The sequence below is a fragment of the Heloderma suspectum genome, chromosome 2 (assembly GCF_057233095.1).
Source record: "Heloderma suspectum isolate Gila_16-S chromosome 2, 16-S_ref, whole genome shotgun sequence".
Classification (NCBI taxonomy): Eukaryota; Metazoa; Chordata; class Lepidosauria; order Squamata; family Helodermatidae; genus Heloderma; species Heloderma suspectum.
The window spans coordinates 394,497,720-394,525,557 of record NC_139459.1 but is presented as its reverse complement, the minus strand read 5'-3'; the positions used below and the strand labels follow the sequence as shown (position 1 = coordinate 394,525,557).

The following is a 27,838-nucleotide window of genomic DNA, read 5'->3' as shown; positions in this document are numbered from 1 at the left end:
TCACAGACACACTGGCTCAAAGAAGAGAAACGAGCTAGTCGGATGGAGCGGGAATGGGTCTCCCAGCTCATCCCTTTTTTGTATTGTTTGACGTAACCTAGTCTGATGACTCTGACAGAACTTCATTCCACACTCTGAGCATTTATGTGGCTTCTCCCGAGGGTGAATTCTTTGATGAGACTTGAGGTCTGTGTTCTCTCAGAACCTCTTTCCACACTTAGCAGCACTCTGAGGACCTGTTCCCTATGTGCATAATTCAACGGCAGCTGGAAACTCATTCCATTCCCTTGAACGTTTATATGGCTTCTCACCTGTGTGTATATTTTGATGCGACTTTAGACTTCTGCTGTCACGGAAACTATTTCCACACTCTGAGCATGTACAGGGCTTCTCTCTGGTGTGAATTCTTTGATGTGATTTAAGGTTTGAAGTCTGGCTGAAGCTTTTCCCACACTCTGAACATTTATAGGGCTTCTCCCCTGTGTGGTTTCTTTGATGCAAGGTAAGGCTTATGCTCTGGCTGAAGCTTTTCCCACACTCTGAACAGCTGTAGGGCTTTTCCCCAGTGTGAATTCTTTGATGAGTTTTAAGGACTGAGCTCTGGCTGAAGCTTTTTCCACAATCTTGACATTTATAGGGCTTCTCACCTGTGTGATATGTTTGATGAAAGCTAAGGCTTTTACTATGAATGAAGCTCTTTCCGCATTCTGAACATTTATAGGGCTTCTCCCCTGTGTGAATTCTTTCATGGGATTTTAGGCTTCTGCTATCACTTAAACTCTTTCCACATTCTAAACATTTATACGGCTTCTCCCCTGTGTGAATTCTTTCATGGGATTTTAGGCTTCTGCTATCACTGAAACTCTTTCCACATTCTAAACATTTATAGGGCTTCTCCCCTGTGTGAATTCTTTCATGGGATTTTAGGCTTCTGCTATCACTGAAACCCTTGCCACATTCTAAACATTTATAGGGCTTTTCCCCTGTGTGAATTCTTTCATGGGATTTTAGGCTTCTACTATCACTTAAACTCTTTCCACATTCTAAACATTTATAGGGCTTCTCCCCTGTGTGAATTCTTTCATGGGATTTTAGGCTTCTCTTATCACTGAAAACCTTGTCACATTCTGAGCATTTGTAGGGCTTCTCCCCTCTGTGAATTCGTTCATGTGATTTAAGGTTTGAGCTCTGGCTGAAACTTTTCCCACATTCTGAACATTTATAGGGCTTCTCCCCTCTGTGGTTTCTGTGGTGTAAGGTAAGGCTTATGCTATGACTGAAGGTTTTTCCACACTCCAAACATTTGTAGGGCTTCTCTCCTGTGTGAATTCTTTGATGTGAATTGAGGCTTCTACTATCGTTGAAACTCTTTTCACACTCTGAGCATTTAAAGGGCTTCTCCCCTGTGTGTATTCTTTGATGTGCTTTAAGATTTGAGCTCTGGCTGAAGCTTTTTCCGCACTCTGAACATTTGTAGGGCTTCTCCCCTGTGTGGATTATTTGATGTAAGATCAAGCTTTTACTATGAATGAAACTCTTTCCACACTCCAAACATTTGTAGGGCTTCAATCCTGTGTGAACTCTTTGATGTGATTTAAGGTTTGAGTGCTGGCTGAAGCTTTTTTCACACTCTGAACATTTATAGGGCTTCTCTCCAGTGTGGTTCCTTTGATGTAAGGTAAGGCTTATCCTCTGGCTAAAGCTTTTCCCACACTCTGAACATTTGTATGGCTTCTCCCCAGTGTGAATTCTTTGGTGAGTTTTAAGGACTGAGCTCTGAGTGAAGCTTTTCCCACATTCTTCACATTTAAAGGGCTTCTCACCTGTGTGATATGTTTGATGAAAGGTAAGGCTTTTACTGTGAATGAAGCTCTTTCCACACTCTGAACATTTATAGGGCTTTTCCCCTGTGTGAATTCTTTCATGGGATTTTAGGCTTCTCTTATCACTGAAACCCTTGCTGCACACTGAGCATTTAAAGGGCTTCACCCCAGTATGAATTCTTTGATGTGCTTTAAGATTTGAGCTCTGGCTGAAGCTTTTTCCACACTCTGAACATTTGTAGGGCTTCTCCCCTGTGTGGATTATTTGATGTAAGATCAAGCTTTTGCTATGACTGAAACTCTTTCCACACTGCAAACATTTGTAGGGCTTCTCCCCTGTGTGAATTCTTTGATGTGTTTTAAGGACTGAGCTCTGGCTGAAACTTTTTCCACACTCTAGGCATTTATAGGGCCTCTCCATTTTGTGGTTTCTCTGATGTGATTTAAGGTATTTCCTCTGACGGAAGCTCTTTCCACACACTGAGCATTTACAAGGATTCTCTCCTGTGTGGAACTTCTGGTGCAAGTTAAGGTCTGAGCTGCAACAGAATTGCTTCCCACACTCCAAGCAATTATATGTTTTCTCTTCTGTGTGATATCTTTGATGTTTCGTAAGATATATCGGCTGGCTAAAATCCTTTTCAAACTCCAAGGATGTTAACAGGTTCTCTGTGTTGTGAATATTCCTTTTGCTTCCTTCATAACATTCCTTGAGCATTGGAATTTCATGGAAGTCAGCCCTTTCAAAAGCAATGGCTTTGATGTTCTGTTTTTCTTCAGTTTTCACACTGTGCCTTTCACCTTCTTCATTGCTCTCCCTCCCATCATCTGAGGGAAGCAAAAAGGAAACATGACCAGGGAGGAATTTCTCCACAATTCAAGGGAACTAATGCAATGAAACACTGTCAGTAATACAAAATCCAGACGGAGTATATATCAAAGGATCATTGCAAAAACAATCCAGTACTAACTTCTTCCAAAATATAATATTGCAGCCATGACAAACAATACTATTAAATTATTGTAATATTGTAACATTTTAAAATAAATATTTTAAATGTAAGATTATAACATTATAAATTTAACTGTTAAATTGTAACATTTTAAATATAACATTTTAACTATTATAACATTTTAAATGTGACATTTTAAATATTATAACATTTTAAATTGGATCCAATGTCTTAAATTGGATCAAACCTTAATAGTCCCATTGAAATCAAGGGGGCTTAAGTTAAGCATCACTTACTTGCTACACTAGGTCTGCTTTAAGCCTGACTAAGTCTGGATCCAACTTAGTATCAACTGGGTTAAACACTGAAGCCAGAGTTGGATAGGATCAAATTTTCCAATGCAATCAGAGTAGAGATAACACCATCAGCAGCCAGTTCCTCACAGCTGCATAGTGTAGGAAATAGCAGCCAGACATCTCACAAATGGCCCTGTTAAAAGTGCTAAACGCAGAGGTATCCAAAAGGCTTACTTAGGTGTAGCAGAGGGCCCATCAACATAGGGCCTGAGAGTTCACAAAAATCAAAATGTAATTGGGGTTGGGGCTCATCAACAGCCATGCCTTTAGCTTGGAGAAAAGGAGGGTCAGGGGAGACATGACAGAGGTCTATAAAATAATGCATGGTGTGGAGAATGTGGATAGAGAGACATTTTTCTCCATCTCTCACAATACTAGAACCCAAAGGGGTCATCCCATGAAGCTGACTGGTGGGAGGTTCAGGACAGATCAAAGGAAGGACTTCTTCACACAGCGCAGAGTTAAACTATGGAACTCACTTCCACAAGATGTAGAGATGGCCACCCATTTGAATGGCTTTAAAAGGGGACTGGACAAATTCCTGGAGGAGAAAGCGATCAATGGCTAGTAGTCCTGATGGCCATGTGCCACCTCCAATACCAGAGGCAGTGAGCCTAGGTACACTATGGCTTATGCCTCACATCCTCATAGATCCTACCGGGACTCCTATGAACCAAACACCGGTACCAGGACTCCAATTGACGGAACTGATTCTCCTCTTCTCAACAGGATAGTCGCTAGCATCTTTATTCATTGAAAATATGTCTGCACCACACTTACACATCCATTGTTTAACTCCGTGCTGTCTGAAGTCCTTCCTTTTATCTGTCCTGAATCTCCCACCAATCAGCTTCATGGGATGACCCCTTTGGGTTCTGGTATTGTGAGAGATGGAGAAAAATGTCTCTCTATCCACATTCTCCACACCATGCCTAATTTTGTAGACCTCGATCATGCCTCCCCTTACCCTCCTTTTTTTCCAAGCTAAACACCCAGCTGTTGTAACCGTCTCTCACAGGGGAGATGCTCCAGCCCCTTGATCATTTTAGTTGCCCTTTTCTGCCCTTTTTCCAGCTCTACAATATCTTTTTTAGGTGTGGTGACCAGAAGTGTACACAATATTCTGAGTGTGGTCACACCATAGATTTGTACAGGGGCAGTATGATATTGGCATTTTTATTCTCAATTCCTTTTCTAATTATGCCGAACATAGAGTCTGCCTTGGGGGGGTGGGATTATGGGTGGTGATGGCAATTCAGTTGCTTTCACTCCGCTCTGGATGTTTTTGATGCTTTAAACACAAACTACCCCCTTTTTCCCCAGCCACCAGAGGCCCCCCAGCTATTCCCTGGCCGTTTCCCCAACAGATCTCTCAATGGGTGGCATTTGTCCAGAAGTAAATTGCCTGGAGAACACCCAGGGGCTGTTCACACAAGACGCTAACCCATGCTCAGTGGTTGAGTGTGGGGTGTGGTTGAACCATGGGGTAGCATGTTGTCGGTCGCTTGTTAACCATGCAGTGTAGCTTGTTAACCACCCTGAATGACCCAACATGGGTTCTCAAGGGGGCTTGTTCAAGAAAAATAAGCCACACAGCTTATAAGGAATATGTCTTGGATTCAGACAGCACACTAACCCACAGTTCAACAACAAGCCACAGTCAACCACTGAGGGTGGGTTAGCGTGTGGTGTGAACCCAGTCATAGACTGATACGCCTGCCAGAGGGCCCCATGACACATTGCCAGAACCTACCTGCTGTTCTCTCTCCTTCCTCAGAGCCATGTACACATGGATTTTCCACTTCTTCCTGCCAGGAGATGAGGTCAGGTCTGGGAACAGGAAGCTCTGTTTAAGAGGGGAGAAACAGAGAAATAGGTATCTAAACACATACATTTATTCATTTAGTGATCAACATTCAGAAGAAAGAATACATGATGAGTGGTAATAATGATGTTCAAAAGCCTAACACCCACTTCTCTGCTTTCAATACCTTCCCCCCTGCCTTCTCAGTCACACCCCATCTCTGAGTCTACTCACTAATGAACTACTTTGGCCCTTAATTCCTCTCACTGTCTCTCTCCATCCTGATGCAACTCCCTCTCCCTCTGACATCTCCTGAACTGTCCCTGTCCTCCTTCTAAGTGGCGTCCTCCAACTGCCACCCAAAATACCATTCTGGACTCAGCTGTCAATCATTCCTCCACTCGCTCTTCCGTTACAGTGACTGAAGCATTTTTTGAATGAGCATCCCAGGAAGATGGACCAGCCATTGTTGTCCTCAAGGACATCCCCACAGGGCACTGATGAGGACAGCAATTCTTGCTTACGGTATATATCGCCCAAGGGAAAGAGGGATCTTTACCCAGAGAGGCCAGATTCCCATAGTTTTCCTCCATGACTTCCCGGTGCAGAGCCTTCTGTCTTGTATCCAGGAGAGCCCACTCCTCTTTCGAGAAATGCACAGCCACCTCCTCAAAGGCCCCCAGACCCTGCAAGAAGGAGTAAACATTTAGTATGAGCAGATGATGCAACAATGAAAAAGACAGTAGGTGAGATGTTTGGAAGTTCTCCTGTAGGATCCAGAGGTTCCTCAGTAGCGTGCAATGCTTTCTTACCATGCAATTCTGACTGAAGCAAAAAGGCAGATCCTTTATGGCCCAGGGAGAGATCCAGGGGATCCCTGCTGATCCTCCCCCGACCTGTACAGCCACGGTATGTCTGACACCACAAAGAGAAGGAAGCCCCAGTGCCATTTCAGTCCCTCTGAGCGCTGTTCCATTTCCTGTGAGGAAGACAAAGCGGGTGGGAAGATACTTTGCAGTTTAAAAAAAAAGGTAAAGGTGTCCCCAACCAGTCGTGTCCGACTCTAGGGTGTGGTGCTCTTCTCCATTTCTAAGCCGAAGAGCCAGCGCTGTCCGAAGACGCTTCCGTGGTCATGTGGCCGGCATGACTGAACACCGAGGTGCACGGAACGCTGTTACCTTTCCCGCTGAAGTGGTACTTAATTTATCTACTTGCAATTTCTTGCTTTCGAACTGCTAGGTTGGCAGAAGCTGGGACTGAAGACGGGAGCTCACTCCGTCACGCAGCACTCGGGTCTCAAACTGCTGTCCTGCCGACCTTCCGGTCTGCAGTTCAGCGTCTTATCCACTAAGCCACCGCGGCCCACTTTGCAGTTTAGCTCCTCCTATTTTTAATCCTTGATTTTAATCGTTGATTTTTGAGCTGTGGTGTTGGAAGAAAATCCTGAGAGTGCCTTGGACTAGAAGAACATCAAACCAGTCTGTACCCCAGGAAATAAAGCCAGACTGCTCACTTGAGGGAATGATATGAAAGGCAAAACTGAAGTACTTTGGCCACATAATGAGAAGACAGGACACCCTGGAGAAGATGCCGATGCTAGGGAAAGTGGAAGGCAAAAGGAAGAGGGGCCGACCAAGGGCAAGATGGATGGATGATATTCGGGAGGTGATGGACTCGACCTTGGGGGAGCTGGGAGTGGCAACGGTCAACAGGAAGCTCTGGCGTGGGCTGGTCCATGAAGAGTTGGAAGCGACTGAGCGAATAAACAAAATTTTTAATCCTCCCAATTACCAAAGTTCTCCAGGTGTATTACAAGCAGTCTGACCCAATCGTTTTCCATTTTACCTTTCAGCATATTTCAACATACAGTCATAATCTCATAGAATCATATAACAGCAGGGTTGGAAGGGGCCTACAAGGTTATTGAGTCCAACCCCCTGCTCAATGCAGGAATCCAAGTCAGAGCATCCCTGACAGATGGCTGCCCAGCCTCGTCTTGAATGCCTCCAGTGTGGGAGAGCCCACCACCTCCCTAGGTCACTGGTTCCATTGTCATATTGCTCTAACAGTCAGGACGTTTCTCCTGATGTTCAGCCGGAATCTGGCTTCCTGTCACTTGAGCCCATTCCGTGTCCTGCACTCTGGGATGATCGAGAAGAGATCCTGGCCTTCCTCTTTGTGAAAACCTTTCAAGTACTTGAAGAGCACCATCCTATCTCCCCTCAGTCTTCTCTTCTCAAGGCTAAACATGCCCAGTTCTTTCAGTCTCTCCTCATAGGGCTTTGTTTCCAGTCCCCTGATCATCTTTGTTGCCCTCCTCTGAACCCTCTCCAGTTTGTCTGCATCCTTCTTAAAATGTGGTGCCCAGAACTGGACACAGTACTCCAGATGAGGCCCAACCAGTGCTCAGTAGAGGGGAACTAGTATTTGCCAGGATTTGGAAGGTATGCTTCTATTAATGCAGCCCAAAATAGCATTTGCCTTTTTTGCAGCCACATCACATTGTTGGCTCATATTGAAAGATAACTCCTCATTTAAATATGTTGCTGAGGCTGGAGCAAAATGTCTCCCCCCACACACAAACAGGTTCAAAAGGGAACATCAAAGCAGCCCATAGGTTCCAGTCATTTGGGAGAGAGAGCCCTTGTTGATAGGCGGCCCATTTCTCCTTACCCAGTGAGATGGCCCCTGTGTCACCCTCCTGAACCATCCAGCTGACCAGTGGTCTGTGTCTGGGGTCTGACGCAGCCTCTTTCGGCGCAGGGAGATCCGTGGCCACGTCTGGAGGCTCCTGTACCTGAAGCAGGACTGAGGGGCCCTGGCGGGAAGGTGGGAGAGAGATCAGGAAAAGAGCGGGGCAGGCCAAGGGGGCACTTCTCAGCCTCCTTGAACTTCTAAACTTCCAAGACCTGCAACACACTCACAGACGGGTCCTTGCCAGGGGAGCACATAAGGATCTGTGGACTGGCACTGATGATTCAACCCTGGCGCGAGACGTTGGAGATTTCAACCCTGGCGCTGGAAGCCATCTAGAACTGGGCATCTGAAACTACCTCCCAGAGGTTCCCTGTGTCTTGGCAACATCCAGTATTAGCAGAACAGGTTTCGTACATACAAACGCTAATCCTGTCGAAGAAGGATCTCCTCCTTTCCTGGAACTTCAAACTCCCCTTGAGGGGTCTTGTTTCCCTCCGAGGAGGGCCTGATCCACACATTCAGAGAATCACAGAATAGCAGGCTTGGAAGGGGCCTACAAGGCCATCGCGCCCAACCCCCTGCTCAGTGCAGGAATCCAAGTCAGATTCAACGATATTCAAAACCACTGACTTCTGGAGTGGGGTGGGGTGGGGGTGGCTGTCCCTTCTTTGGATCCCGCCCCGCCCCTGGGACTGCGCAGGATAAAAGCTCCTCACCTGCATCTCTTCCTGCTCCTCCGCCTGGCTCAGGAGGAACCCTTCCGCCAGGGCCACGGCCTGGGAACTGGTCTCCGCCCCACACTCCCTGACCCAGCTCTCCATCTCCGCGGGCAGGACGGCCAGGAACTGCTCCAGGACCACCAGGTCCAGCATCTGAGCCTTGGTGCGCTGTTCTGGCTTCAGCCACTGGCGGCAAAGCTTGTGGAGTCGGCTGCACACCCCCCGGGGCCCCTCGGCCTCCCGGTAGCGGAACCCCCTGAAGCTCTGGTGCTGTTCACGGGAGGCAGAGCTGCCCTCCGCCAGCAGCGTCTGCGCCCCGGCTTCCCGGCGCGCCGCGCTGCTCGCGCTCCCGGGGGCCCGGGGGCCCTTCCCCGCCGCGCCCATCTCCCCTTCGCCCCCGCCGGGGCTCCGGGCCTCCCGGCTGCGCTGCCCCGGTCTGGCGGGCGGGGCGTCCTGGGGAGGTCTCCGGGCGCGCGACGGGGACGCGCCCCAGCCGGAGACCCTTCCCCGCAGCCCCGCCCGCCGCAGCCGCGCCCCCGCCCCGACGCCAGCGGCCGGGCCCCGCCCGCTCGCCCCGCCCCGCCCCGCCCCGGGCCGCGAGCCGCGGTCGCCGCGCCTGTCGCGCGTTCCCGGGCCGGAGCCCCCGGGAAGCAGCTGCCGCGCGGAGCGGAGGGAGGCGCGCCCGCAGGGGCCGCGGGCCGGCGCGGGGCGCAGCGGAGCAGGCCGGAGCGGCCCCTTGTACTGGAAAAGCCCGCCAGGAACGGGAGCGCTGGAGGCCGGAACCCTCGCGATAGTCCATTAGTAATTACTAATGTTAATATTCTGTTAATAACATTCTGTTATTAGTAAGCTTTTATTGCCCACAACACAGCGGGAGCAGAACGGCCACTTCCAAGCGAGCCGAATCAAGCAAACTCACCAGTCACACGTAACTCCGTGGCAGGGACGCAACAAGCCACAAAACGCCCACACAAACCACGATCCGATACCGGTTCTGGGCCATCGTCCGTCTTCTGCAGAACAGGCCAGGATGGCCACTTCCAAGCGAGCCGAATCAAGCAAACTCACCAGTCACACGTAACTCCGTGGCAGGGACGCAACAAGCCACAAAACGCCCACACAAACCACGATCCGATACCGGTTCTGGGCCATCGTCCGTCTTCTGCAGAACAGGCCAGGATGGCCACTTCCAAGCGAGCCGAATCAAGCAAACTCACCAGTCACACGTAACTCCTTGGCAGGGACGCAATTGGCCACAAAACGTCCACACAAACCACGTTCCGATACCGGCTCTGGGCCATCGTGTGTATTCTGCAAAACCTGCCGGGACAGACACTTCCAAGCAAGCCGAGTCAAGCAAACTCACCAGTCACACGTAACTCCTTGGCAGGGACGCAACAAGCCACAAAACGTCCACACAAACCACGTTCCGATACCGGCTCTGGGCCATCGTGTGTATTCTGCAAAACCTGCCGGGACAGACACTTCCAAGCGAGCCGAATCAAGCAAACTCACCAGTCACACGTAACTCCTTGGCAGGGACGCAACAAGCCACAAAACGTCCACACAAACCACGTTCCGATACCGGCTCTGGGCCATCGTGTGTATTCTGCAAAACCTGCCGGGACAGACACTTCCAAGCGAGCTGAATCAACCAAACTCACCAGTCACACGTAACTCCGTGGCAGGGACGCAACAAGCCACAAAACGCCCACACAAACCACGTTCCGATACCGGCTCTGGGCCATCGTGTGTATTCTGCAAAACCTGCCAGGACAGACACTTCCAAGCGAGCCGAATCAAGCAAACTCACCAGTCACACGTAACTCCGTGGCAGGGACGCAACAAGCCACAAAACGCCCACACAAACCACGTTCCGATACCGGCTCTGGGCCATCGTGTGTATTCTGCAAAACCTGCCAGGACAGACACTTCCAAGCGAGCTGAGTCAAGCAAACTCACCAGTCACACGTAACTCCGTGGCAGGGACGCAACAAGCCACAAAACGTCCACAAAAACCACGTTCCGATACCGGTTCTGGGCCATCGTCCGTGTTCTGCAGAATGGGCCGGGACGGCCACTTCCAAGCGAGCCAAAGGAACCCAACTCACCAGCCGCACCTCACTGCAACAAGGGACTGATGCAATCAGCCACAGAAACCACGTTCCAATCCTCGTTCTGGACCATCGTCCACATCCGCCCAAACGGCCCAGAACAGCAACTTCCGAGTTTGCAAAACAAGCCACAAACTGTTGTAGGGATATAGCCCGGAATGGCAGCTTCTGAGTGAGCGAACTGAGCCAAATTCGGTTCGCCACTGTCATTTTCCGGCCTGTTTCACGGAATGCGGATTATGCCCCGGGAAAGTAGTTTCTGTGGACATTTTGTGGCTTATCGCCTCAGTCCCTTGAAGCAATGTGTGTCTGGTGAGTTTGGTTGATTCGGCCCGTTGGGACGTGGCCGTTCCGGACCATTCCCTTCTGTTCCAGGCGTGTTCCGGGCATCATGGGGTTAATAATAGTACAATATTGCTAGGGTTTTGGTCCTAAAATATTGTTTTCGAGTGTTTCTAACCCATGCCGGTATTTGTGGCATGGTTTTTCCATATGAAGGGGCTGTTCTGGCCTATTCTGTGAAATTCTGTTCCGGCTTTCACACTGTCCTTCCACGAAGCATGGGTAACCAAAGTGTGTGTGTGTGTGTGTGTGTGTGTGAGAGAGAGCGAGAGTGCAAAAGAGAGCAGCTCTCTCTTCCATTGATCCACCGCAGCCTCCATTCATTGTCTGAGCTTCTCCACCCCCACAATTCCCTCCCACGCCCCACCTGCATCTCCCTCTCCTCCGCCCCCCCCCCACTGCACCCCAATGCATTTTTTTCATTCCCTGGATCCCTTGGAGGGGGGGCTGCTGTTTCCCAGCGCCATTTTAGGCATCCGGACTCCCCCCCCCCTTAATCCCCAGTTCGGATTTACCTGGGATGCAAAGCAGACGCCCCCTCCCCTTTTACGTGGTGGTGCCTGACTTGACTATGAGTGAGTGGAGTGAGGGGTTGCATCCAGTGGCAGCTGGAGGCTCCGATGCCAGTGGGGCAGTGAACCCGCTCTGGGTTCCAATCAGAACCGGTCAGAACTCTAAAAGAGCCATCTAAGGTCGATCATCCCAGAGTGCAGGACACGGAATAATGGGCTCAAGTGACAGGAAGCCAGATTCCGGCTGAACATCAGGAAAAACTTCCTGTCCTTTAGAGCAATACGACAATGGAGCCAATGACCTAGGGAGGTGGTGGGCTCTCCCACACTGGAAGCATTCAAGACCAGGCTGGACAGCCACTTGTCAGGGATGCTCTGACTTGGATTCCTGCATTGAGCAAAGGGCTGGACTCGATGGCCTTGTGGGCCCCTTCCAACCATACTAGTCTGATTCTAGGATTCTCTCTTGCTTTAGCGGTGAACGACGGGGCGTCCTCTTTGCTGCCCGGAGAGATGAAGGGTTAAAGCGAGAGAGGACGGATTTGGGGAGGCGTGTAAGAAGGGGCAGGGGCAGGCAGGCAGGCGGAGACTAAAGACAGGCAGCTCTTGCCTGGAATGGGGAGGCAGGAGGCTTCCCCATAGGGCTGTCTCCAGTTCCCATAAATGTAATTTGGGGGGCACTAGGTAAGTGATGTTTATTCTCCCAGGCTTTAAAAAAAAAGTTAATTTCAGCCAGTGGAGGTTGGTGGCTCCTATTTCAGTGGGGCGGTGCATCCTCCCTGGACTTCAGCCAGAACTCTGAAGGAGCGCTACAAGGTGCTGAACCCACCGTGGGCGTTGGGTTCAGCACTTTGGAGAGCTCCTTTAGAGTTCTGGCTGAGACCCAGAGCAGATTCACTGCCCCACTGAAATAGGAGCTACCAGCCTCCATTGCCCAACGCCCCCTTTTTCGCACTGTGGTACATGATTTCACTAAGATTGGAAAGAGTCCAGGATGGCACTGAGGGCATCCAAACCTCCCCACCTTCCTGCGCATGGAGACACGGACACACACACACACGCGCGCGTGCGAATCCCTGCCTGGTCTAATGGCTGCTTTGATTTTTCCTCCCTCCCAGGAACATGCAGCATATTTGAACTTCTGAGCCACAGTCAAAAAAGGTTAAAAGCGCTGGTCCTGTCCTATAAAGCCCTATACGGCTGGGCTCGGGGCCAGCTTATCTGAAAGACCGTATTCTCTGTCGGGTTCTCTGCTCAATAAGGAATGAGGCTGGAGGCCACACAAATCCTTTATTCATGCATGAAGGTTGGCCACCAGCAAAGGGGAAACCACAACCCTCCTTCCGGAACAACACATTCATATACCTGAGGGAAAAAACGGCCTGAGGACCAATCACAGTATATCAGCAGCTATGGCATCTAATATTATTTATTTATTTATTTATTTAATTTCTATACCCCCCAATAGCCGAAGCTCTCTGGGCGGTTCACAAAAATTAAAACCAAACAACACACAATAAAACAATTTAAAATATATAGAACATTAAAACCATAGAATATCTGCTATGCACAGCAGTTTCTTAATCATATGATTATTCTAAATTAGGACTGCTTTATTGCAAAGCTTTCGCAGACTCCACAACCAGCAAAGTTAGAAAGCAACCGTTGGCAAAGTGAGCGAATATGTTCCAGGAAACGTCTGGCACATTATGGAAGCATTCCAAGTTCCTTTGCTTAGGTTCCCCTTTTCTTCAGGCCCGTTGCTAGGGTGCATCTGACCCTTGCTCTTAGTTATAGCAGACAAGCTAAAAATGATCTTTAGCGAAACAAAAATGATTCTTCTCAGAGTCCAGGATGGCACTGAGGGCGCGCGCGCACACACACAAATCCCTGCCTGGTCTAATGGCTGCTTTGATTTTTCCTCCATCCCAGGAACATGCAGCATATTTGAACTTCTGAGCCGCAGTCAAAAAAGGCTAACAGCGCTGGTCCTGTCCTATAAAGCTCTATACAGCTCGGGTCCAGGTTATTTGAAAGACCGTATTCTCCCCTGAGAGCCCGAGATCTCGTGCCCTGAGATCTTGAGGGGAGGCCCTTCTCACGGTCCTGCCACCATCATAGGCACGTCTGGGGGGAACGTGGGAAAGGGCCTTCTCAGTGGCTGCCCCAAGGCTCTAGAACTCCCTTCCCAGGGAGGCGAGAGTGGCACCCTCCTTGATATGCTTTCGCAGGCATGTAAAAACTGTTTTGTTCCAGCAGGCCTTTGGGGATAGCTAGTCTGGACCTGTGAGAATATGGTGGATGGATACTATGGTTATATTTCTTGTTGTCTTTTAACATTTGGTATTTTATATAATTTTAATATTATTGATGATTTAATTATATTTTTTAACTTCTGTATACTTCTATCAATAGGTTTTAACTGTACAAATTTTAATGTTGTAAAGCCACTTTGAGTCCCAGTATTGGGAAGAAGGCGAGATTAGTAGTTGTAGTAGTAGTAGTAATAATAATAATAATAATAATAGGCTGAATCTGAAGTCCTAGAGAGGGAACTGGAGGAAAGGGGAGGAAGTGACCTGCCAAAGCCATTTGCTCCTCACCTCTGATGGAGCAAGGCTCAGCAGGCCTTGAGGCAGGGAATTGCCCCTGTGAGGCACGGACAGGGAACAGTGAGGGGCATCTGTGAAGCCCAAGTAGCTTCTGAGGGTCTCAGCTCGGTTGCAGGTTCTGGTGAATTCCAAGTGGGTTTGGGAGAAGGAGAGGAAACACGCAGGCTGCCTTCCTCTGGCCAGGCAGAAGGGAAAGAGAGGGGGAGAGAATGTGGGCAGAAGCGAGGGAGAAAAGGCTGGCAGGTCTCGCTGGGAAGAGGGGACAGAAGAGGCCTTCCCAATCCTGGCCCTCCATTTCTGGCCCCCCCGCCTAAATAACGCTCTCACTTTGTCTCCAGGTGAGAACATCATGATTTTCCTCATTTTTCTTTTATCGCTTTTATAATGTAACGGGACAATTTTGCTCTAATGAAATAGTGAAACACAAATAGTAAATAAAACTTCACAAGTGCCTCACCACCACAAAAGCAGGGAACACAAACTGACTCAATCATCAATGAGCAAAAAAACCTGCCAGTTTAAGACGAGAGCGTTAAGGCTATCTCATATTGCCCCTAAGTCCACCAAGCCAGGAAACTGGAAGCGAATGTCGATGCCTTACCAAATGCGCCCCCATGACCAGTAATCATGTTGTGCAATGTCACAAATTGTCCTTGCTTACAACCTACTCTCCACACCTTGCCCGGGTCCTCCGGCCCAAATCCTGAAATCCAAATCCTGTTCTGGTTGTTTTACCATGGAAGTACGCAATGCCGAAACATCTGAAATCATTAAATATCTTTAAATATGCACGTGTATACCGATGAGTGAGCCTGAGTACCATTACCCCGAGGTCTAACGTACGACACTTTTCCTCCTTTGCAGAGCAGATGGCGATGGGCTGCAGCAGAAACACCTCTCCATGGTAGAGCATCATAACAACATTCCTATTTAGGGGCTGGGGGTGAAGACCAGGAATCAATATTGGGAAAAACACAGTCAAAGGGGAGGGGAAGTGTTATGGGGGGCTTTATGGGGATTGTGGTTCTTACAAAGACGTTTGCAAATAACATTTGGAACTTTATTTGAATTTCAAAATATTAAAAGGAACATGGAAACAAAACACTTTTGGGGGGGATTTTTTCCACACACACACACACACACACAGCCACACTCTCACAGAGAAAACTTTGCATTGGGGTGGATGTTCAAATGGCTGAGGGAAACCGCCAGTGTTGTCTTTCTCTCTAAAGAAGTCTTTTATTGTCTGAAAGTTGGAGGTGCCCTCAGAGTTAAGACAGGCTGAGGTGAGGTAGGGGTTATCTTAGGGAGAGCCCCCTCTTCCCTTCATCACCTCTTCAAGGCCCCAGCTTTAAAAAGGGATTGGACAAATGCCTGGAGAGGACTAACAATAGCTACTGGTCCTGAAGGCTATATGCTACCTTCAGCATCAGGGACAATATAGCTATTTAGACCAGTTCAGGAGGAATATGGGAGGGAGGGTTGCACTCATCTCCTGCTTGTGGGTTTCCCATGGGCAGCTGGTTGGCCACCATGTGAACAGAACGCTGGACTAGATGGATCCTTGGTCTGGTCCAGCATGGCTCTTCTTATGTTCTTCTGAAAGATTAGGAAGAGTTCCCTGAAGGGTGTGGGCTGTGGGTCTCTTCCTACAGCGGGTGGCCAGAAAGATCAGCTTTATGAAACTGATGAGGGTGTGAAGCAGGAATTTAATCTCTGCGGTACCCTGGTATTTATTTATGTCAGGCTCCCCAGGCTTTTTTTTTTGGGGGGGGGGCACATTTGAAGTTTAGAGTGGCATGGGCACTCTCACAAAATGGCTGGCATGGAATGTGGTTTGCTCATTCATAAAATAGCTGCTGCGATGGACATGGCCGGTCATAAAACACTCATTTCCCAGAAGACAAACTGGTGAGACTAGAAGAAAGCTGTCTTGTCCAAGAACCTAAGTATACGGTAGAATCTGGCCTAAGCTCTAAAACACAAAACCACTCTGAACCCAAATAAAGATGGAGCTGCAGGACAGCCCGATCACTTGGCAGCATGCCAATATCTCACTTTAAAAAGTATTAATTTAAAATAAAAATAATGAGATGGGGGGAGCCTGTCAGGCATCTCTTGGAGGCCCCAGATTTATGTATTTACAAAATGGAAATCCCACCTTCCCATCGTAGGTGCATGTTAACAAAAATACCCAAAGAACTGATATTTCTCTCCTCATAGAGGCCCTCTACAACATAACATTACAGGCCTTGAGACAAGCTTCCTAGCCTTTTACTATATTAAAAGACCTTAAGGGCGCACTCTTATGCAGGTTGCAACAGAAAAAAGTCCTACAACTCCCAGCATTCCCCAGCCAGCATGGTTTAGTCAGAGCCATGGCTGGCTGGTGCAGGCTGGGAGCTGTAGGCCTTTCTTCTGTCTAAACTTGCATAGGACTGCGCCTTTTAGTGACCTTACAGCAGTTTGATTTTGCCACATCTCCATATTGCTATTAGCGAATTTCTGGCTGTAACATATTGCCTCCTCATACTGACAGTACTTTATATAAATAAATAAGCAAACATTAAGGGTGCAACCCTATGCAGGTTTCGACACAAAAAAGGCCGAAAACTCCCAGCTTTCCCCAGTCAGCCATGCCGAGTGGGGAATGCTGGAAGCTGTAGGGCTTCTTTCTGTCTAAATATGCATAGGGTTGCACCCTAAGCTGCTTTTAAGGACCATGCCCTCACAGCACCTGATTTGCAACCCCCAAACTGACACACTGAGTGATGCTCTTGGAGTCTGTGAATCACCATCTCCTCCTTGCTGGGTGAAAATGCACCTCCCCAAATCAGAAAGCTGGATGGGAGAAGCTGCCGGTCTGATTCCGCTCGTACGACAGAGAAAAGAAGGTGGCAGGGGGACAGAAGGAGTAGGCACGGAAGCATCCAGCTGCAGAGCCTTCCTTTAAACAGTCTTGCACAAAGCTGACAGCATGGGGACATTACAAAACCCTCTCAGTGCAAAATTTAAAGGAACAAAATACAGAATTCCGCTCCCATATGGAGTCTTGTCTCACACAGAATGTCTCTTGGCCAGGTGTCTGTAGACAGGCGTCTTTCCACGTGGCAGTTTGGACTATCACAGTGTGAGGCAACGTTTATTCAGTCCAGGTTACAAAGTGGGTGGCCACTGGCAAGACTACTCAGTCACCGGGGAAGAAGCTGGCTCCAACAGGGCTTCAGTGGCTACATTCAGGCATGTTGATGGAAGTATCTGCCATCTTTTCAGCATTTATATAGATGGTCCCTTGCGTGAATTTCCCATTGGATATTCAGTTCTGGTGGGTCAAATACACTTTACTCTTAACTATTTATACCCTTTCTCCCAAGTTTGCATATTTCTAAAAGGAAAGGGATGTGCTGCACATGGAGATGTACTGCATATTCGAGTAATTGCTCAAATTTACTGTATTTCTCCGTGTGGATCCTTTGCTATAATTTGAGGTATGCGCTGCGATGGAATTGCTTTCCACACTTAGGGGATTTGCACTGCTTCTCCCTGGTGTGAATTCTTTTATGACTTTTAAGCTCTGTGCTCTAATTGAACCTATTTCCACACTCAGGGAGTTTCTTGAGTGTTATTGTATCCTTTAATGTAACCGAATCTGACCACCCTGATGGAAATTTATTCCACACATTTATGTGGCTTCTCCCCAGGGTAAATTCTTTGATGAGAGTTGAGGTCTGTGCTCTGTCAGAACCTCTTTCCACATTTAGAGCGCGATCCTTTCAAGATAGGAGGCCGCCTCTGAACTTCGGAGGCGGACGCCTAGCCAAAGCAAGGCGGGAGAGGCACGAGGGGGATCGTTCCCTCCTCGCCTCTCCTGCCTTGCAATTTTTTGCTGCGCATACAACACATCCAATGTGTCGTACGGCAGCTTCCTCCCGGTTGGCCCCCCGCCCCCGATTAGATAGCCGAAAATGGCTGTCTAGTCGTGGGGGGGCCGACCAGGAGAGGAAGCTGCTGTACGACATAGTGGATGTGTTGTATGTGCAGCACTGCTCTCCCCGCCCCGGAATGCCCCCCGGAACGCCCCTGTTCAGTCACTCTGCGTTCCTCTTCCAATCGCAGAGGCTGATGCTTCTCCGCGCTGCCTAAGGGGCAGCACGGACGAGGGGGGAGGTCGATTTTCTGGGAACCGACCTTGGAGAGCAGGCTCCGACGTCATTTCCCGGAAATAAGCATATCTTATGGCCCTCTAGACATTGTCTAGTGGCCACAGGATTGTTCCCTTAGAGGGCTCGTCCCCTGTTGATATAATTCAATGGGAGCTGGAAGCTCATTCCTGTCCCTTGAACATTTATATGGCTTCTCACCTGTTTATATATTTTGATGCGACTTTAGGCTTCTGCTATCACTTAAATTCTTTCCACATTCTTAACATTTATAGGGCTGTTCCCCTGCATGAATTCTTTCATGGGATTTTAGGCTTCTGCTGTCACTGAAACTCTTTCCACATTCTAAACATTTATAGGGCTTTTCTCCTGTGTGCCTTCTTTCATGGCATTTTAGGCTTCTGCTAGCACTGAAACTCTTTCCACATACTAAACATTTATATGGCTTTTCCCCTGTGTGAATTCTTTCATGGGATTTTAGGCTTCTGCTAGCACTGAAACACTTTCCACATTCTAAACATTTATAGGGCTTCTCCCCTGTGTGAATTCTTTCATGGGATTTTAGGCTTCTCTTATCACGGAAAGCTTTGCCACACACTGAGCATTTGTAGGGCTTCTCCCCTCTGTGTATTCGTTCATGGGATTTAAGGTTTGAGCTCTGGCTGAAGCTTTTCCCACATTCTGAACACTTATAGGGCTTCTCCCCTCTGTGGTTTCTGTGATGTAAGGTAAGGCTTATGCTATGACTGAAACTCTTTCCACACTCCAAGCATTTGTAAGGCCTCTCTCCTGTGTGAATTCTTTGATGTGAATTGAGGCTTCTGCTATTATTGAAACTCTTTTCACACTCTGAGCATTTGAAGGGCTTATCCCCTGTGTGAATTCTTTGATGTACTTTAAGATTTGAGCTCTGGCTGAAGCTTTTTCCACACACTGAACATTTGTAGGGCTTCTCCCCTGTGTGGATTATTTGATGTAAGGTAAAGGTTATGCTATGTCTGAAGCTTTTTCCACACTCCAAACATTTGTAGGGCTTCTCTCTTGTGTGAATTTTTTGATGGGCTTTAAGGTTTGAGCTGTGGTTGAAGCTTTTCCCACACACCAAACATCTGTAGGGCTTCTCTCCTGTGTGGATGATTTGATGTGTTTTAAGGACTGAGCTCTGGCTGAAACTTTTTCCACACTCTAGACATTTATAGGGTCTCTCCGTTTTGTGGATTCTTTGATGTGACTTAAGATATTTCCTCTGACGGAAGCTCTTTCCACACACTGAACACTTACAAGGATTCTCTCCTTTGTGGAACTTGTGGTGCAAGTTAAGGTCTGAGCTGCAAAAGAATTGCTTTCCACACTCCAAGCAATTATATGTTTTCTCTTCTGTGTGATATCTCTGATGATTCATAAGATATATCTGCTGGCTAGAACTCATTTCACACTCCAAGGATGTTAACAGGTTCTCTGTGTTGTGAATATTCCTTTTGCTTCCTTCATAACATTCCTTTAGCACTGGAATTTCATGGAAGTCAGCCCTTTCAAAAGCAATGGCTTTGATGTTCTGTTTTTCTTCAGTTTTCACACTGTGCTTTTCACCCTCTTTATTGCTCTCCCTCCCATCATCTGAAAGAAGCAAAAAAGAAACATGATCAGGGAGGAATTTCTCCACAATTAAGGGAACAAATGCAATGAAACACTGTTAGTAATACAAAATCCAGGGAGAGTATATATCAAAGGATCATTGCAAAAAAATCCCAAGAGCTGATTGGTGGGAGAAACAGGACAGATCAAAGGAAGGACTTCTTCACACAGCGCAGAGTTAAACTACGGAACTCACTTCCACAAGATGTAGTGATGGCCACCAAGTTGGACAGCTTTAAAAGGGGGCTGGACAAATTCCAGGCAGAAAAGGCGATCAATGGCTGCTAGTCTTGATGGCTATGTGCTATCTCCAGTACCAGAGGCAGTGAGCCTAGGTACACCATGGCTTATGCCTCATATCCTCAGAGATCATACCGGGACTCCCATGAACCAAATACCGGTACCAGGACTCCAACTGATGGAACTGATTCTCCTCTTCTCAACAGGATAGTTGCTAGCATCTCTATTCATTGAAAATATGCCTGCACTTCAGCATATTTTAAATTTAAAATGATTTTAAAATCCTAATAAAGCCACCAGAAACTACAACAACAAAGGCAGAAGATGCTAAAAGAAGCAGCTATGCCACCTGGGTTCATAAACCAATCCAAAGTGCCTGGGCCAACGAACGCCAGCAAGAGTCAGCAGATCTGGGTAGTGAGAGTGTTCCACAGTCACGGGGCCACAGCAGAGAAGCCTCTTCTCCCCTCTCCTCAAAAGATGAGAGCTGGGCCCCCTCTCCTTCACACCGCAGCAGCAGTAAATGGCCAGGGCCGAGATCAGGAGTGGGCAGCATCCGGGGGCCTGGGGGCCAATTTGGCCCCCAAAACCCCTGGCGTGGGCTGCAGTCTGTGGGGCGCTATGGGGTGGCTGGAATAAAAGGCCAAGATCGCCAGTTTGCCACTGAAATCCAGTGGTAAACTCTCTGTGGCTCTACAACCGCTACCACGGTTGCATCCAGCCTGTTTGGAAACAAGCTAAACCTGGCTGTGTGGGTGCTCCATACCTGCTAGAGCTGCCTTTTTCCCCTCAGAAACCTTTTTTTTATTAGGGTAACAGGTGGGCGGGGGGGCTGCATGTGGTTCAGGGACTGGGTGTTGCCCACACCTGGACTAAATGGTGCAAAGACTGTCCCTCCTGTGCTCTCCTGGCTGCAGGGGACATGCCGCCACCACATGGGATTGTCCACGTTTTCCTGCCAGGAGATGAAGCCAGGCCTGGCAACAGGAAGCCCTGCTTAAGACGGGAGAAACAGAGAAATAGGTATCTAAACACATACATTTATTCATTTAATGGATCAACATTCAGAAGAAAGAATACATGATGAGTGGTAACAATGATGTTCACAAGCCTAACACCCACATCTCTGCTTTCAATAGCTTCGCCCCTGCCTTCTCAGTCACACCCCATCTCTGAGTCTACTCACTAATGAACTACTTTGGCCCCTAATTCCTCTCACTGTCTCTCTCCATCCTGATGCAACTCCTCTCTCTGATGTCTCCCGAACTGTCTCTGTCCTCCTTCTAAGTGGCGTCCTCCAACTGCCACCCAAAATACCATTCTGGACTCAGCTGTCAATCCTTCCTCCACTCGCTCTTCCGTTACAGTGACTAATGCATTTTTTGAATGAGCATCCCAGGAAGATGGACCAGCCATTGTTGTCCTCAAGGACATCCCCACAGGGCACTGATGAGGACAGCAATTCTTGCTTATTGTATATATCGCCCAAGGGAAAGAGGGATCCTTACCCAGAGAGGCCAGATTCCCATAGTTTTCCTCCATGACTTCCCGGTGCAGAGCCTTCTGTCTTGGATCCAGGAGAGCCCACTCCTCTTCCGAGAAATGTACTGCCACCTCCTCGAAGGCCCCCAGACCCTGCAAGAAGGAGTAAACATTTAGTATGAGCAGATGATGCAACTACCTAAAAAAACTGTAGAGGTGAGATGGTTGGAGAACATAAGAAGAGCCATGCTGGATCAGACCAAGGGTCCATTTAGTCTAGCATTCTGTTCACACAGTAGCCAACCAGCTGTTGACTGGGAACCCACAAGCAGGATCCAAGTGCAATAGCACTCTCCTGCCCATGTTCCACAGCAACTGGTGTACATAGGATTACTACCTCTAATACTGGAGGTAGCACAAAGCCATCAGGACTCGTAGCCACTGAAAGCCTTCTCCTCCAAGAATTTGTCCAACCCCCTTTTAAAGCCACCCGAATTGGTTGCCATCACTACATCTTCTGGAAGTGAGTTCCATAGTTTCACTCTGTGCTGTGTGAAGAAATCCTTCCTTTTATCTGTCCTGCATCTCCCACCAATCAGCTTTATGGGATGACCCTAGGTACTATTATGAGAGGGGGAGAAAAATGTCTCCCTCTCCACATTCTCCACACCATGCATAATTTTGTGCAACTCTATCATGCACCTCCCCTTCGTGATTCCCCATCCCTGCCTTGTTGTGGCGAAGGGGCATGCGTAACTCAGTGAAGACATAAGTTATGCCGTGCAGGGCTACCCAAGATGGACAGGTCATGGCGGAGAGTTCTGACAAAATGTGGTCCACTGGAGAAGGAAATGGCAACCCACTCCTGTATTCCTGCCAAGAAAACCCCACGGAATTTATCACAAGGCTAAAACTTATGATGCCGGAAGACCAGCCCCTCAGGTCAGAAGGTGCCCAATATACTACTGGGGAAGAGCAGAGGGTATTTCCAAGTAGCACCAGAAAGAGTGAAGCAGCTGGGCCAAAGCCGAAAGGACGCTCAGCTGTGGATGTGTCTGGTGGTGAAAAGAAAATCCGATGCTGTAAAGAACAATATTGTTCAGGAACCTGGAATGTAAGATCAATGAATCAAGGTAAGCTGGAGGTGGTCAAACATGAGATGGCAAGATTGAACATCGGCATCTTGGGAATCAGCCATCTAAAATGGACAGGCATGGGCGAATTTAATTCAGGTGGCCATCATATCTACTACTGTGGGCAAGAATCCCTTAGAAGAAATGGAGTAGCACTCATAGTCAACAAAAGGGTGGGAAAAGCAGTCCTGGGGTACAATCTTAAAAATGATAGAATGATCTCAGTACGAATCCAAGGCAAACCATTCAACATCACAGTAAATCAAGTCTATGCCCCAACCACTGAGGCTGAAGAAGCTGAGGTTGATCGGTTCTGTGAAGACCTACAACACCTTCTAGAACTAACACCAAAAAAAGATGTCCTCTTCATCATAGGGGATTGGAATGCCAAAGTAGGAAGTCAAGAAATAACCGGGATAACAGGCAAGCATGGCCTTGGTATACAAAATGAAGCAGGACAAAGGCTAATAGAGGTTTGCCAAGAGAACATGCTGATCATAGCAAACACTCTTTTCCAACAGCACAAGAGGCGACTCTACACATGGACATCACCAGATGATCAATATCGAAATCAGATTGATTATGTACTTTGCAGCCAAAGATGCAGAAGCTCCACACAGTCAGTAAAAACAAGGCCAGGAGCTGACTGTGGCTCAGATCATGAGCTTCTTATTGCAAAATTTCAGCTGAAATTGAAGAACGTAGGGAAAACCACTAAACCATTCAGGTATGACCTAATCATATCCCTTATGAATATACAGTGGAGGTGAGGAATAGATTTAAGGGATTAGACCTGATAGAGTGCCTGAGGAACTATGGACAGAGGTCTGTAACATTGTTCAGGAGGCAGCAACTCAATCCCTCCCAAAGAAAAAGAAAAAATGCAAGAAAGCAAAGTGGCTGTCTGAGGCTTTACAAGTAGCTCACAAAAGAAGGGAAGCGAAAAGCAAGGGAGAAAGGGGAAGATATATCCAAATGAACGCAGACTTCCAGAGAATAGCAAGGAGAGACAAGAAGGCCTTCTTAAATGAACAATGCAGAGAAATTGAGGAAAACAATAGAATGGGGAAGACTAGAGAACGTTTCAAGAAAATTGGAGATCTCAAGGGAACGTTTTGTGCAAAGACGGGCATGATAAAGGACAAAGAAGGCAGGGACCTAACAGAAGCAGATGAGATTAAGAAGAGGTGGAAAGAATACACAGAAGAACTATACAGGAAAGATCTGAATGTCCCTGATAGCCATGATAGTGCAGTCACTGAACTTGAGCCGGACATCCTAGAGACTGAAGTCAAGTGGGCCTTAGGAAGCATTATTAACAACAAAGCTAGTGGAGATGACAGTATTCCAGCTGAGCTATTTAAAATCCTAAAAGATAATGCTGTTAAAGTGCTGCACGCAATATGCCAACAAATTTGGAACACTCAACAGCAGCCACAAGACTGGAAAAGGTCAGTTTACATTCCAATTCCAAAGAAGTGCAATGTCAAAGAGTGTTCAAACTACCGTACAATTGCGCTCATTTCACATGCCAGCAAGGTTATGCTCAAAATCCTACAAGCTAGGCTTCAGCAGTATGTGAACCAAGAACTACTGGAAGTACAAGCTGGAAGTACAAGCTGGCCTTCGAAGAGGCAGAGGAACTAGAGATCAAATTGCCAACATTTGCTGGATCATGGAGAAAGCAAGAGAATTCCAGAAAAACATCTATTTCTGCTTCATTGACTACGCTAAAGCCATTGATTGTGTGGATCACAACAAACTGTGGCAAATTCTGAAAGAGATGGGAGTACCAGATCACCTTACCTGTCTCCTGAGAACCCTGTATGAGGGTCAAGAAGCAACAGTAAGAACCGGACATTGAACAACTGATTGGTTCAAAATTGGGAAAGGAGTACGACAAGGCTGCATATTGTCGGCCTGCTTATTTAATTTATATGCAGATTACATCATGAGAAACGCCGGGTTGGATGAATCACAGGTCGGAATTAAGATTGCCGGGAGAAATATCAACAACCTCAGATACGCAGACGATACCACCCTAATGGCAGAAAGCGAAGAGGATCTCAAGAGCCTCTTGTTGAGGGTGAAAGTGGAGAGTGCAAAAGTTGGTTTGAAACTCAACATTAAAAAAACGAAGATCATGGCATCTGGCCCCATCACTTCCTGGCATATAGAAGGGGAAGAAATGGAAGCAGTGACAGATTTTATTTTCTTGGGCTCCAAGTTCACCGCAGATGGTGACTGTAGCCATGAAATTAAAAGATGCTTGCTCTTTGGGAGGAAATCTATGGCAAACCTAGACAGCACAGTAAGAAGCAGAGACATCACCTTGCCGACAAAGGTTCGTATAATCAAAGCTATGGTTTTCCCAGTAGTAATGTATGGCTGTGAGAGCTGGACTATAGGGAAGGCTGAGCGCCGAAGAATCAATGCTTTCAAACTGTGGTGCTGGAGAAGACTCTTACGAGTCCCATGGACTGCAAGGAGGTCAAATCAGTCCATCCTAAAGGAAATCAACCCTGAGTGCTCATTGGAAGGACAGATACTGAAGCTGAAGCTCAAATACTTTGGCCACCTAATGCGAAGAGAAAACTCCCTGAAAAAGACCCTGATACAGGGAAAGATTGAAGGCAAAAGGAGAAGGGGACGGCAGAGGATGTGATGGCTAGATAGCATCACCGATGCAATGAATATGAACTTGAGCACGCTCCGGCAGAGAGCAGAGGGCAGGAAGGCCTGGCGTGCTATGGTTCATGGGGTCACGAAGAGTCGGACACGACTTAACGACTGAACAACAACATCAAATCATGCACCTCCCCTTACCCTCCATTTTTCCAAGCTAAACTATCCAAGGTGTTGTAGCTTTTCTTCATTGGGGAGATGCTCCAGCCCCTTGATCATTTTCTGCACCTTTTCCAGCTCTACAATATCCCTTTTTAAGTGTGGTGACCAGAACTGTACACAGTATTCCATGTGTGGTCTCACCACAGATCCGTATACGGGCAGTATGATATTCGCTGTTTTATTCTCAGTTCCTCTTCTAATTATGCCTAAAATGGAGTTTGCCCTTTTCATGGGGGCTGCTCACTGGAGGTTCCTCAGTAGTTTGCAATGCTTTCTTACCATGCAATTCCGACTGAAGCAAAAAGGCGGATCCTTAGCGGCCCAGGGAGAGATCCAGGGGATCCCCGCTGATCCTCGCCTGGCCTGACCTGACAGCACAGCCACGGTATGTCTGACACCACAAAGGGAAGGAGGCCCCAAAGGAAGCCCCAGGGCCATTTCAGTCCCTCTGAGTGCTGTTCCATTTCCTGTGAGGAAGACAAGGAAGGTGGGAAAATACTTTGCAGTTTAAAAAAAGGTAAAGGTGTCCCCAACCAGTCGTGTCTGACTCTAGCGTGCGGTGTTCATCCCTGTTTCTAAGCTGAAGAGCCAGCGCTGTCCGAAGACGCTTCCGTGGTCATGTGGCCGGCATGACTGAACACCGAGGTGCACGGAACGCTGTTACCTTTCCTGCCGAGGCGGTACCTATTTATCTACTTGCAATTTCTTGCTTTCGAACTGCTAGGTTGGCAGAAACTTTGCAGTTTAGCTCCTCCTAATTTTAATCCACCCAATTACCAAAGTTCTGCGGGCGGATTACAAGGAGTCTGAACCAAACCTTTTCCACATTGCCTTTAGGCGTATTTCAGCGTACTGCTTTGGATGATTACAGCCATAATCTATTGAAAGAAAACTCCTCTTTTAAATATGTTAGCAAGGCTGGAGGGAAATCTCTCCTCCCCACACAGGCCCAAGGGAAACATCACAGCAGCCCACAGGTTCCAGGCTCATTTGGGAGAGAGAGCCCTTGTTGATACGCGGCCCATTTCTCCTTACCCAGTGAGATGGCCCCTGCGTCACCCTCCTGAACCATCCCGCTGACCAGTGGCCTGTGTCTGGGGTCTGACGCAGCCTCTTTCGGTGCAGGGAGATCCGTGGCCACGTCTGGAGGCTCCTGCACCTGAAGCAGGGCTGAGGGGCTCTGGCGGGAAGGTGGGAGAGAGATCAGGAAAGGAACAGGGCAGGCCAAGGCCGAGGGGAGCATTTCTCAATCTCCTTGAACTTGGGCTGCCTTCCAAACTTATCCTGCCTTCCAAGACCTGCAACACACTCACAGACGGGTCCTTGCCAGGGGAGCACATAAGGATCTGTGGACTAGCACTGATGATTCAACCCTGGCATCAGAAGATGACTAGAACTGGGCATCTCAAACTACCTCCCAGAGTTTCCCTGTGTCTTGACAATGTCCATTACTAGCAGAACAGTTTTGGAATACAGAAGTGCTAGTCCTGTTCTGCTGGTTGAAGAAGGATCCCCTCCTTCCCTGGAACTTCAACCCTCCCTTCAGGGGTCTTGTGATCCACTAAGGAGGCCTGATCCACACATTCAAAACCACTGACTTCTGGAGTGGGGGGTGGTGGCTATCCCTTCTTTGGATCCCGCCCCGCCCCTGGGATTTCTCAGGATAAAAGCTCCTCACCTGCATCTCTTCCTGCTCCTTCTCCTCTGCCTGGCTGAGGAGGAAACCTTCCGCCAGGGCCACCGCCTGGGAACTGGTCTCCGCTCCACACTCCCTGACCCAGCTCTCCATCTCCGGGGGCAGGACGGCCAGGAACTGCTCCAGGACCACCAGGTCCAGCACCTGAGCTTTCGTGTGCCTTTCTGGCTTCAGCCACTGATGGCAAAGCTTGTGGAGTCGGCTGCAGGCCTCGCGGGGCCCCTCGGCCTCCCGGTAGCAAAATGTCCTGAAGCTCTGGTGCAGTTCATTGGAGGCAGAGTTGTCCTCCGCCAGCAGCGTCTGCGCCCTGGTTTCCCAGCACTCTGCACTGCTCCCAGTCCCCAGGTCCCAGGGGCCATTTCCTGCCTGAAGGCCAACTACGTCTCTCTCTCCCATCTTCACCTCCTTCTCCATCTTCAGCTCCACCAGGACTCAGATCTCCTGGCTCTGCTACCAATTTCGTTCTTGAGGGAAGGGCTGGCTGGATTGGTGGCGAGGAGGAGACCACGTCTTCTAAAGCTCTTACTTCTCTTGGTGAGGATATATTAAACACCCCAAGCAGGAAGAACCTTTCAGCGAGCCCCCTTCCCCTGCCCACAGCAGCTGCGTCCTCTTTCCCCCTCTCCCCCGACCCCAAAGTCAACGGCCAGATCCCTATCCCTTTTCCAGGAAATGAAGGTCAGTCCGAAGCCTGTTTCATTGCTTCCACACTC

The 27,838-nt window shown here is 48.3% G+C and overlaps 1 protein-coding gene across 1 annotated transcript; it reads right to left on the bottom strand.

The window, feature by feature from the left end:
* Positions 1-27,838, bottom strand: LOC146356490 (uncharacterized). Its single transcript, XM_084830148.1, is given in 9 exon segments — positions 1-2,434; positions 17,416-17,546; positions 17,611-17,696; positions 18,276-19,709; positions 20,835-20,963; positions 21,476-21,602; positions 25,709-25,896; positions 26,465-26,609; positions 27,108-27,838. Coding segments are annotated over 9 exon segments (5,106 nt in total). The 5' UTR covers positions 27,540-27,838.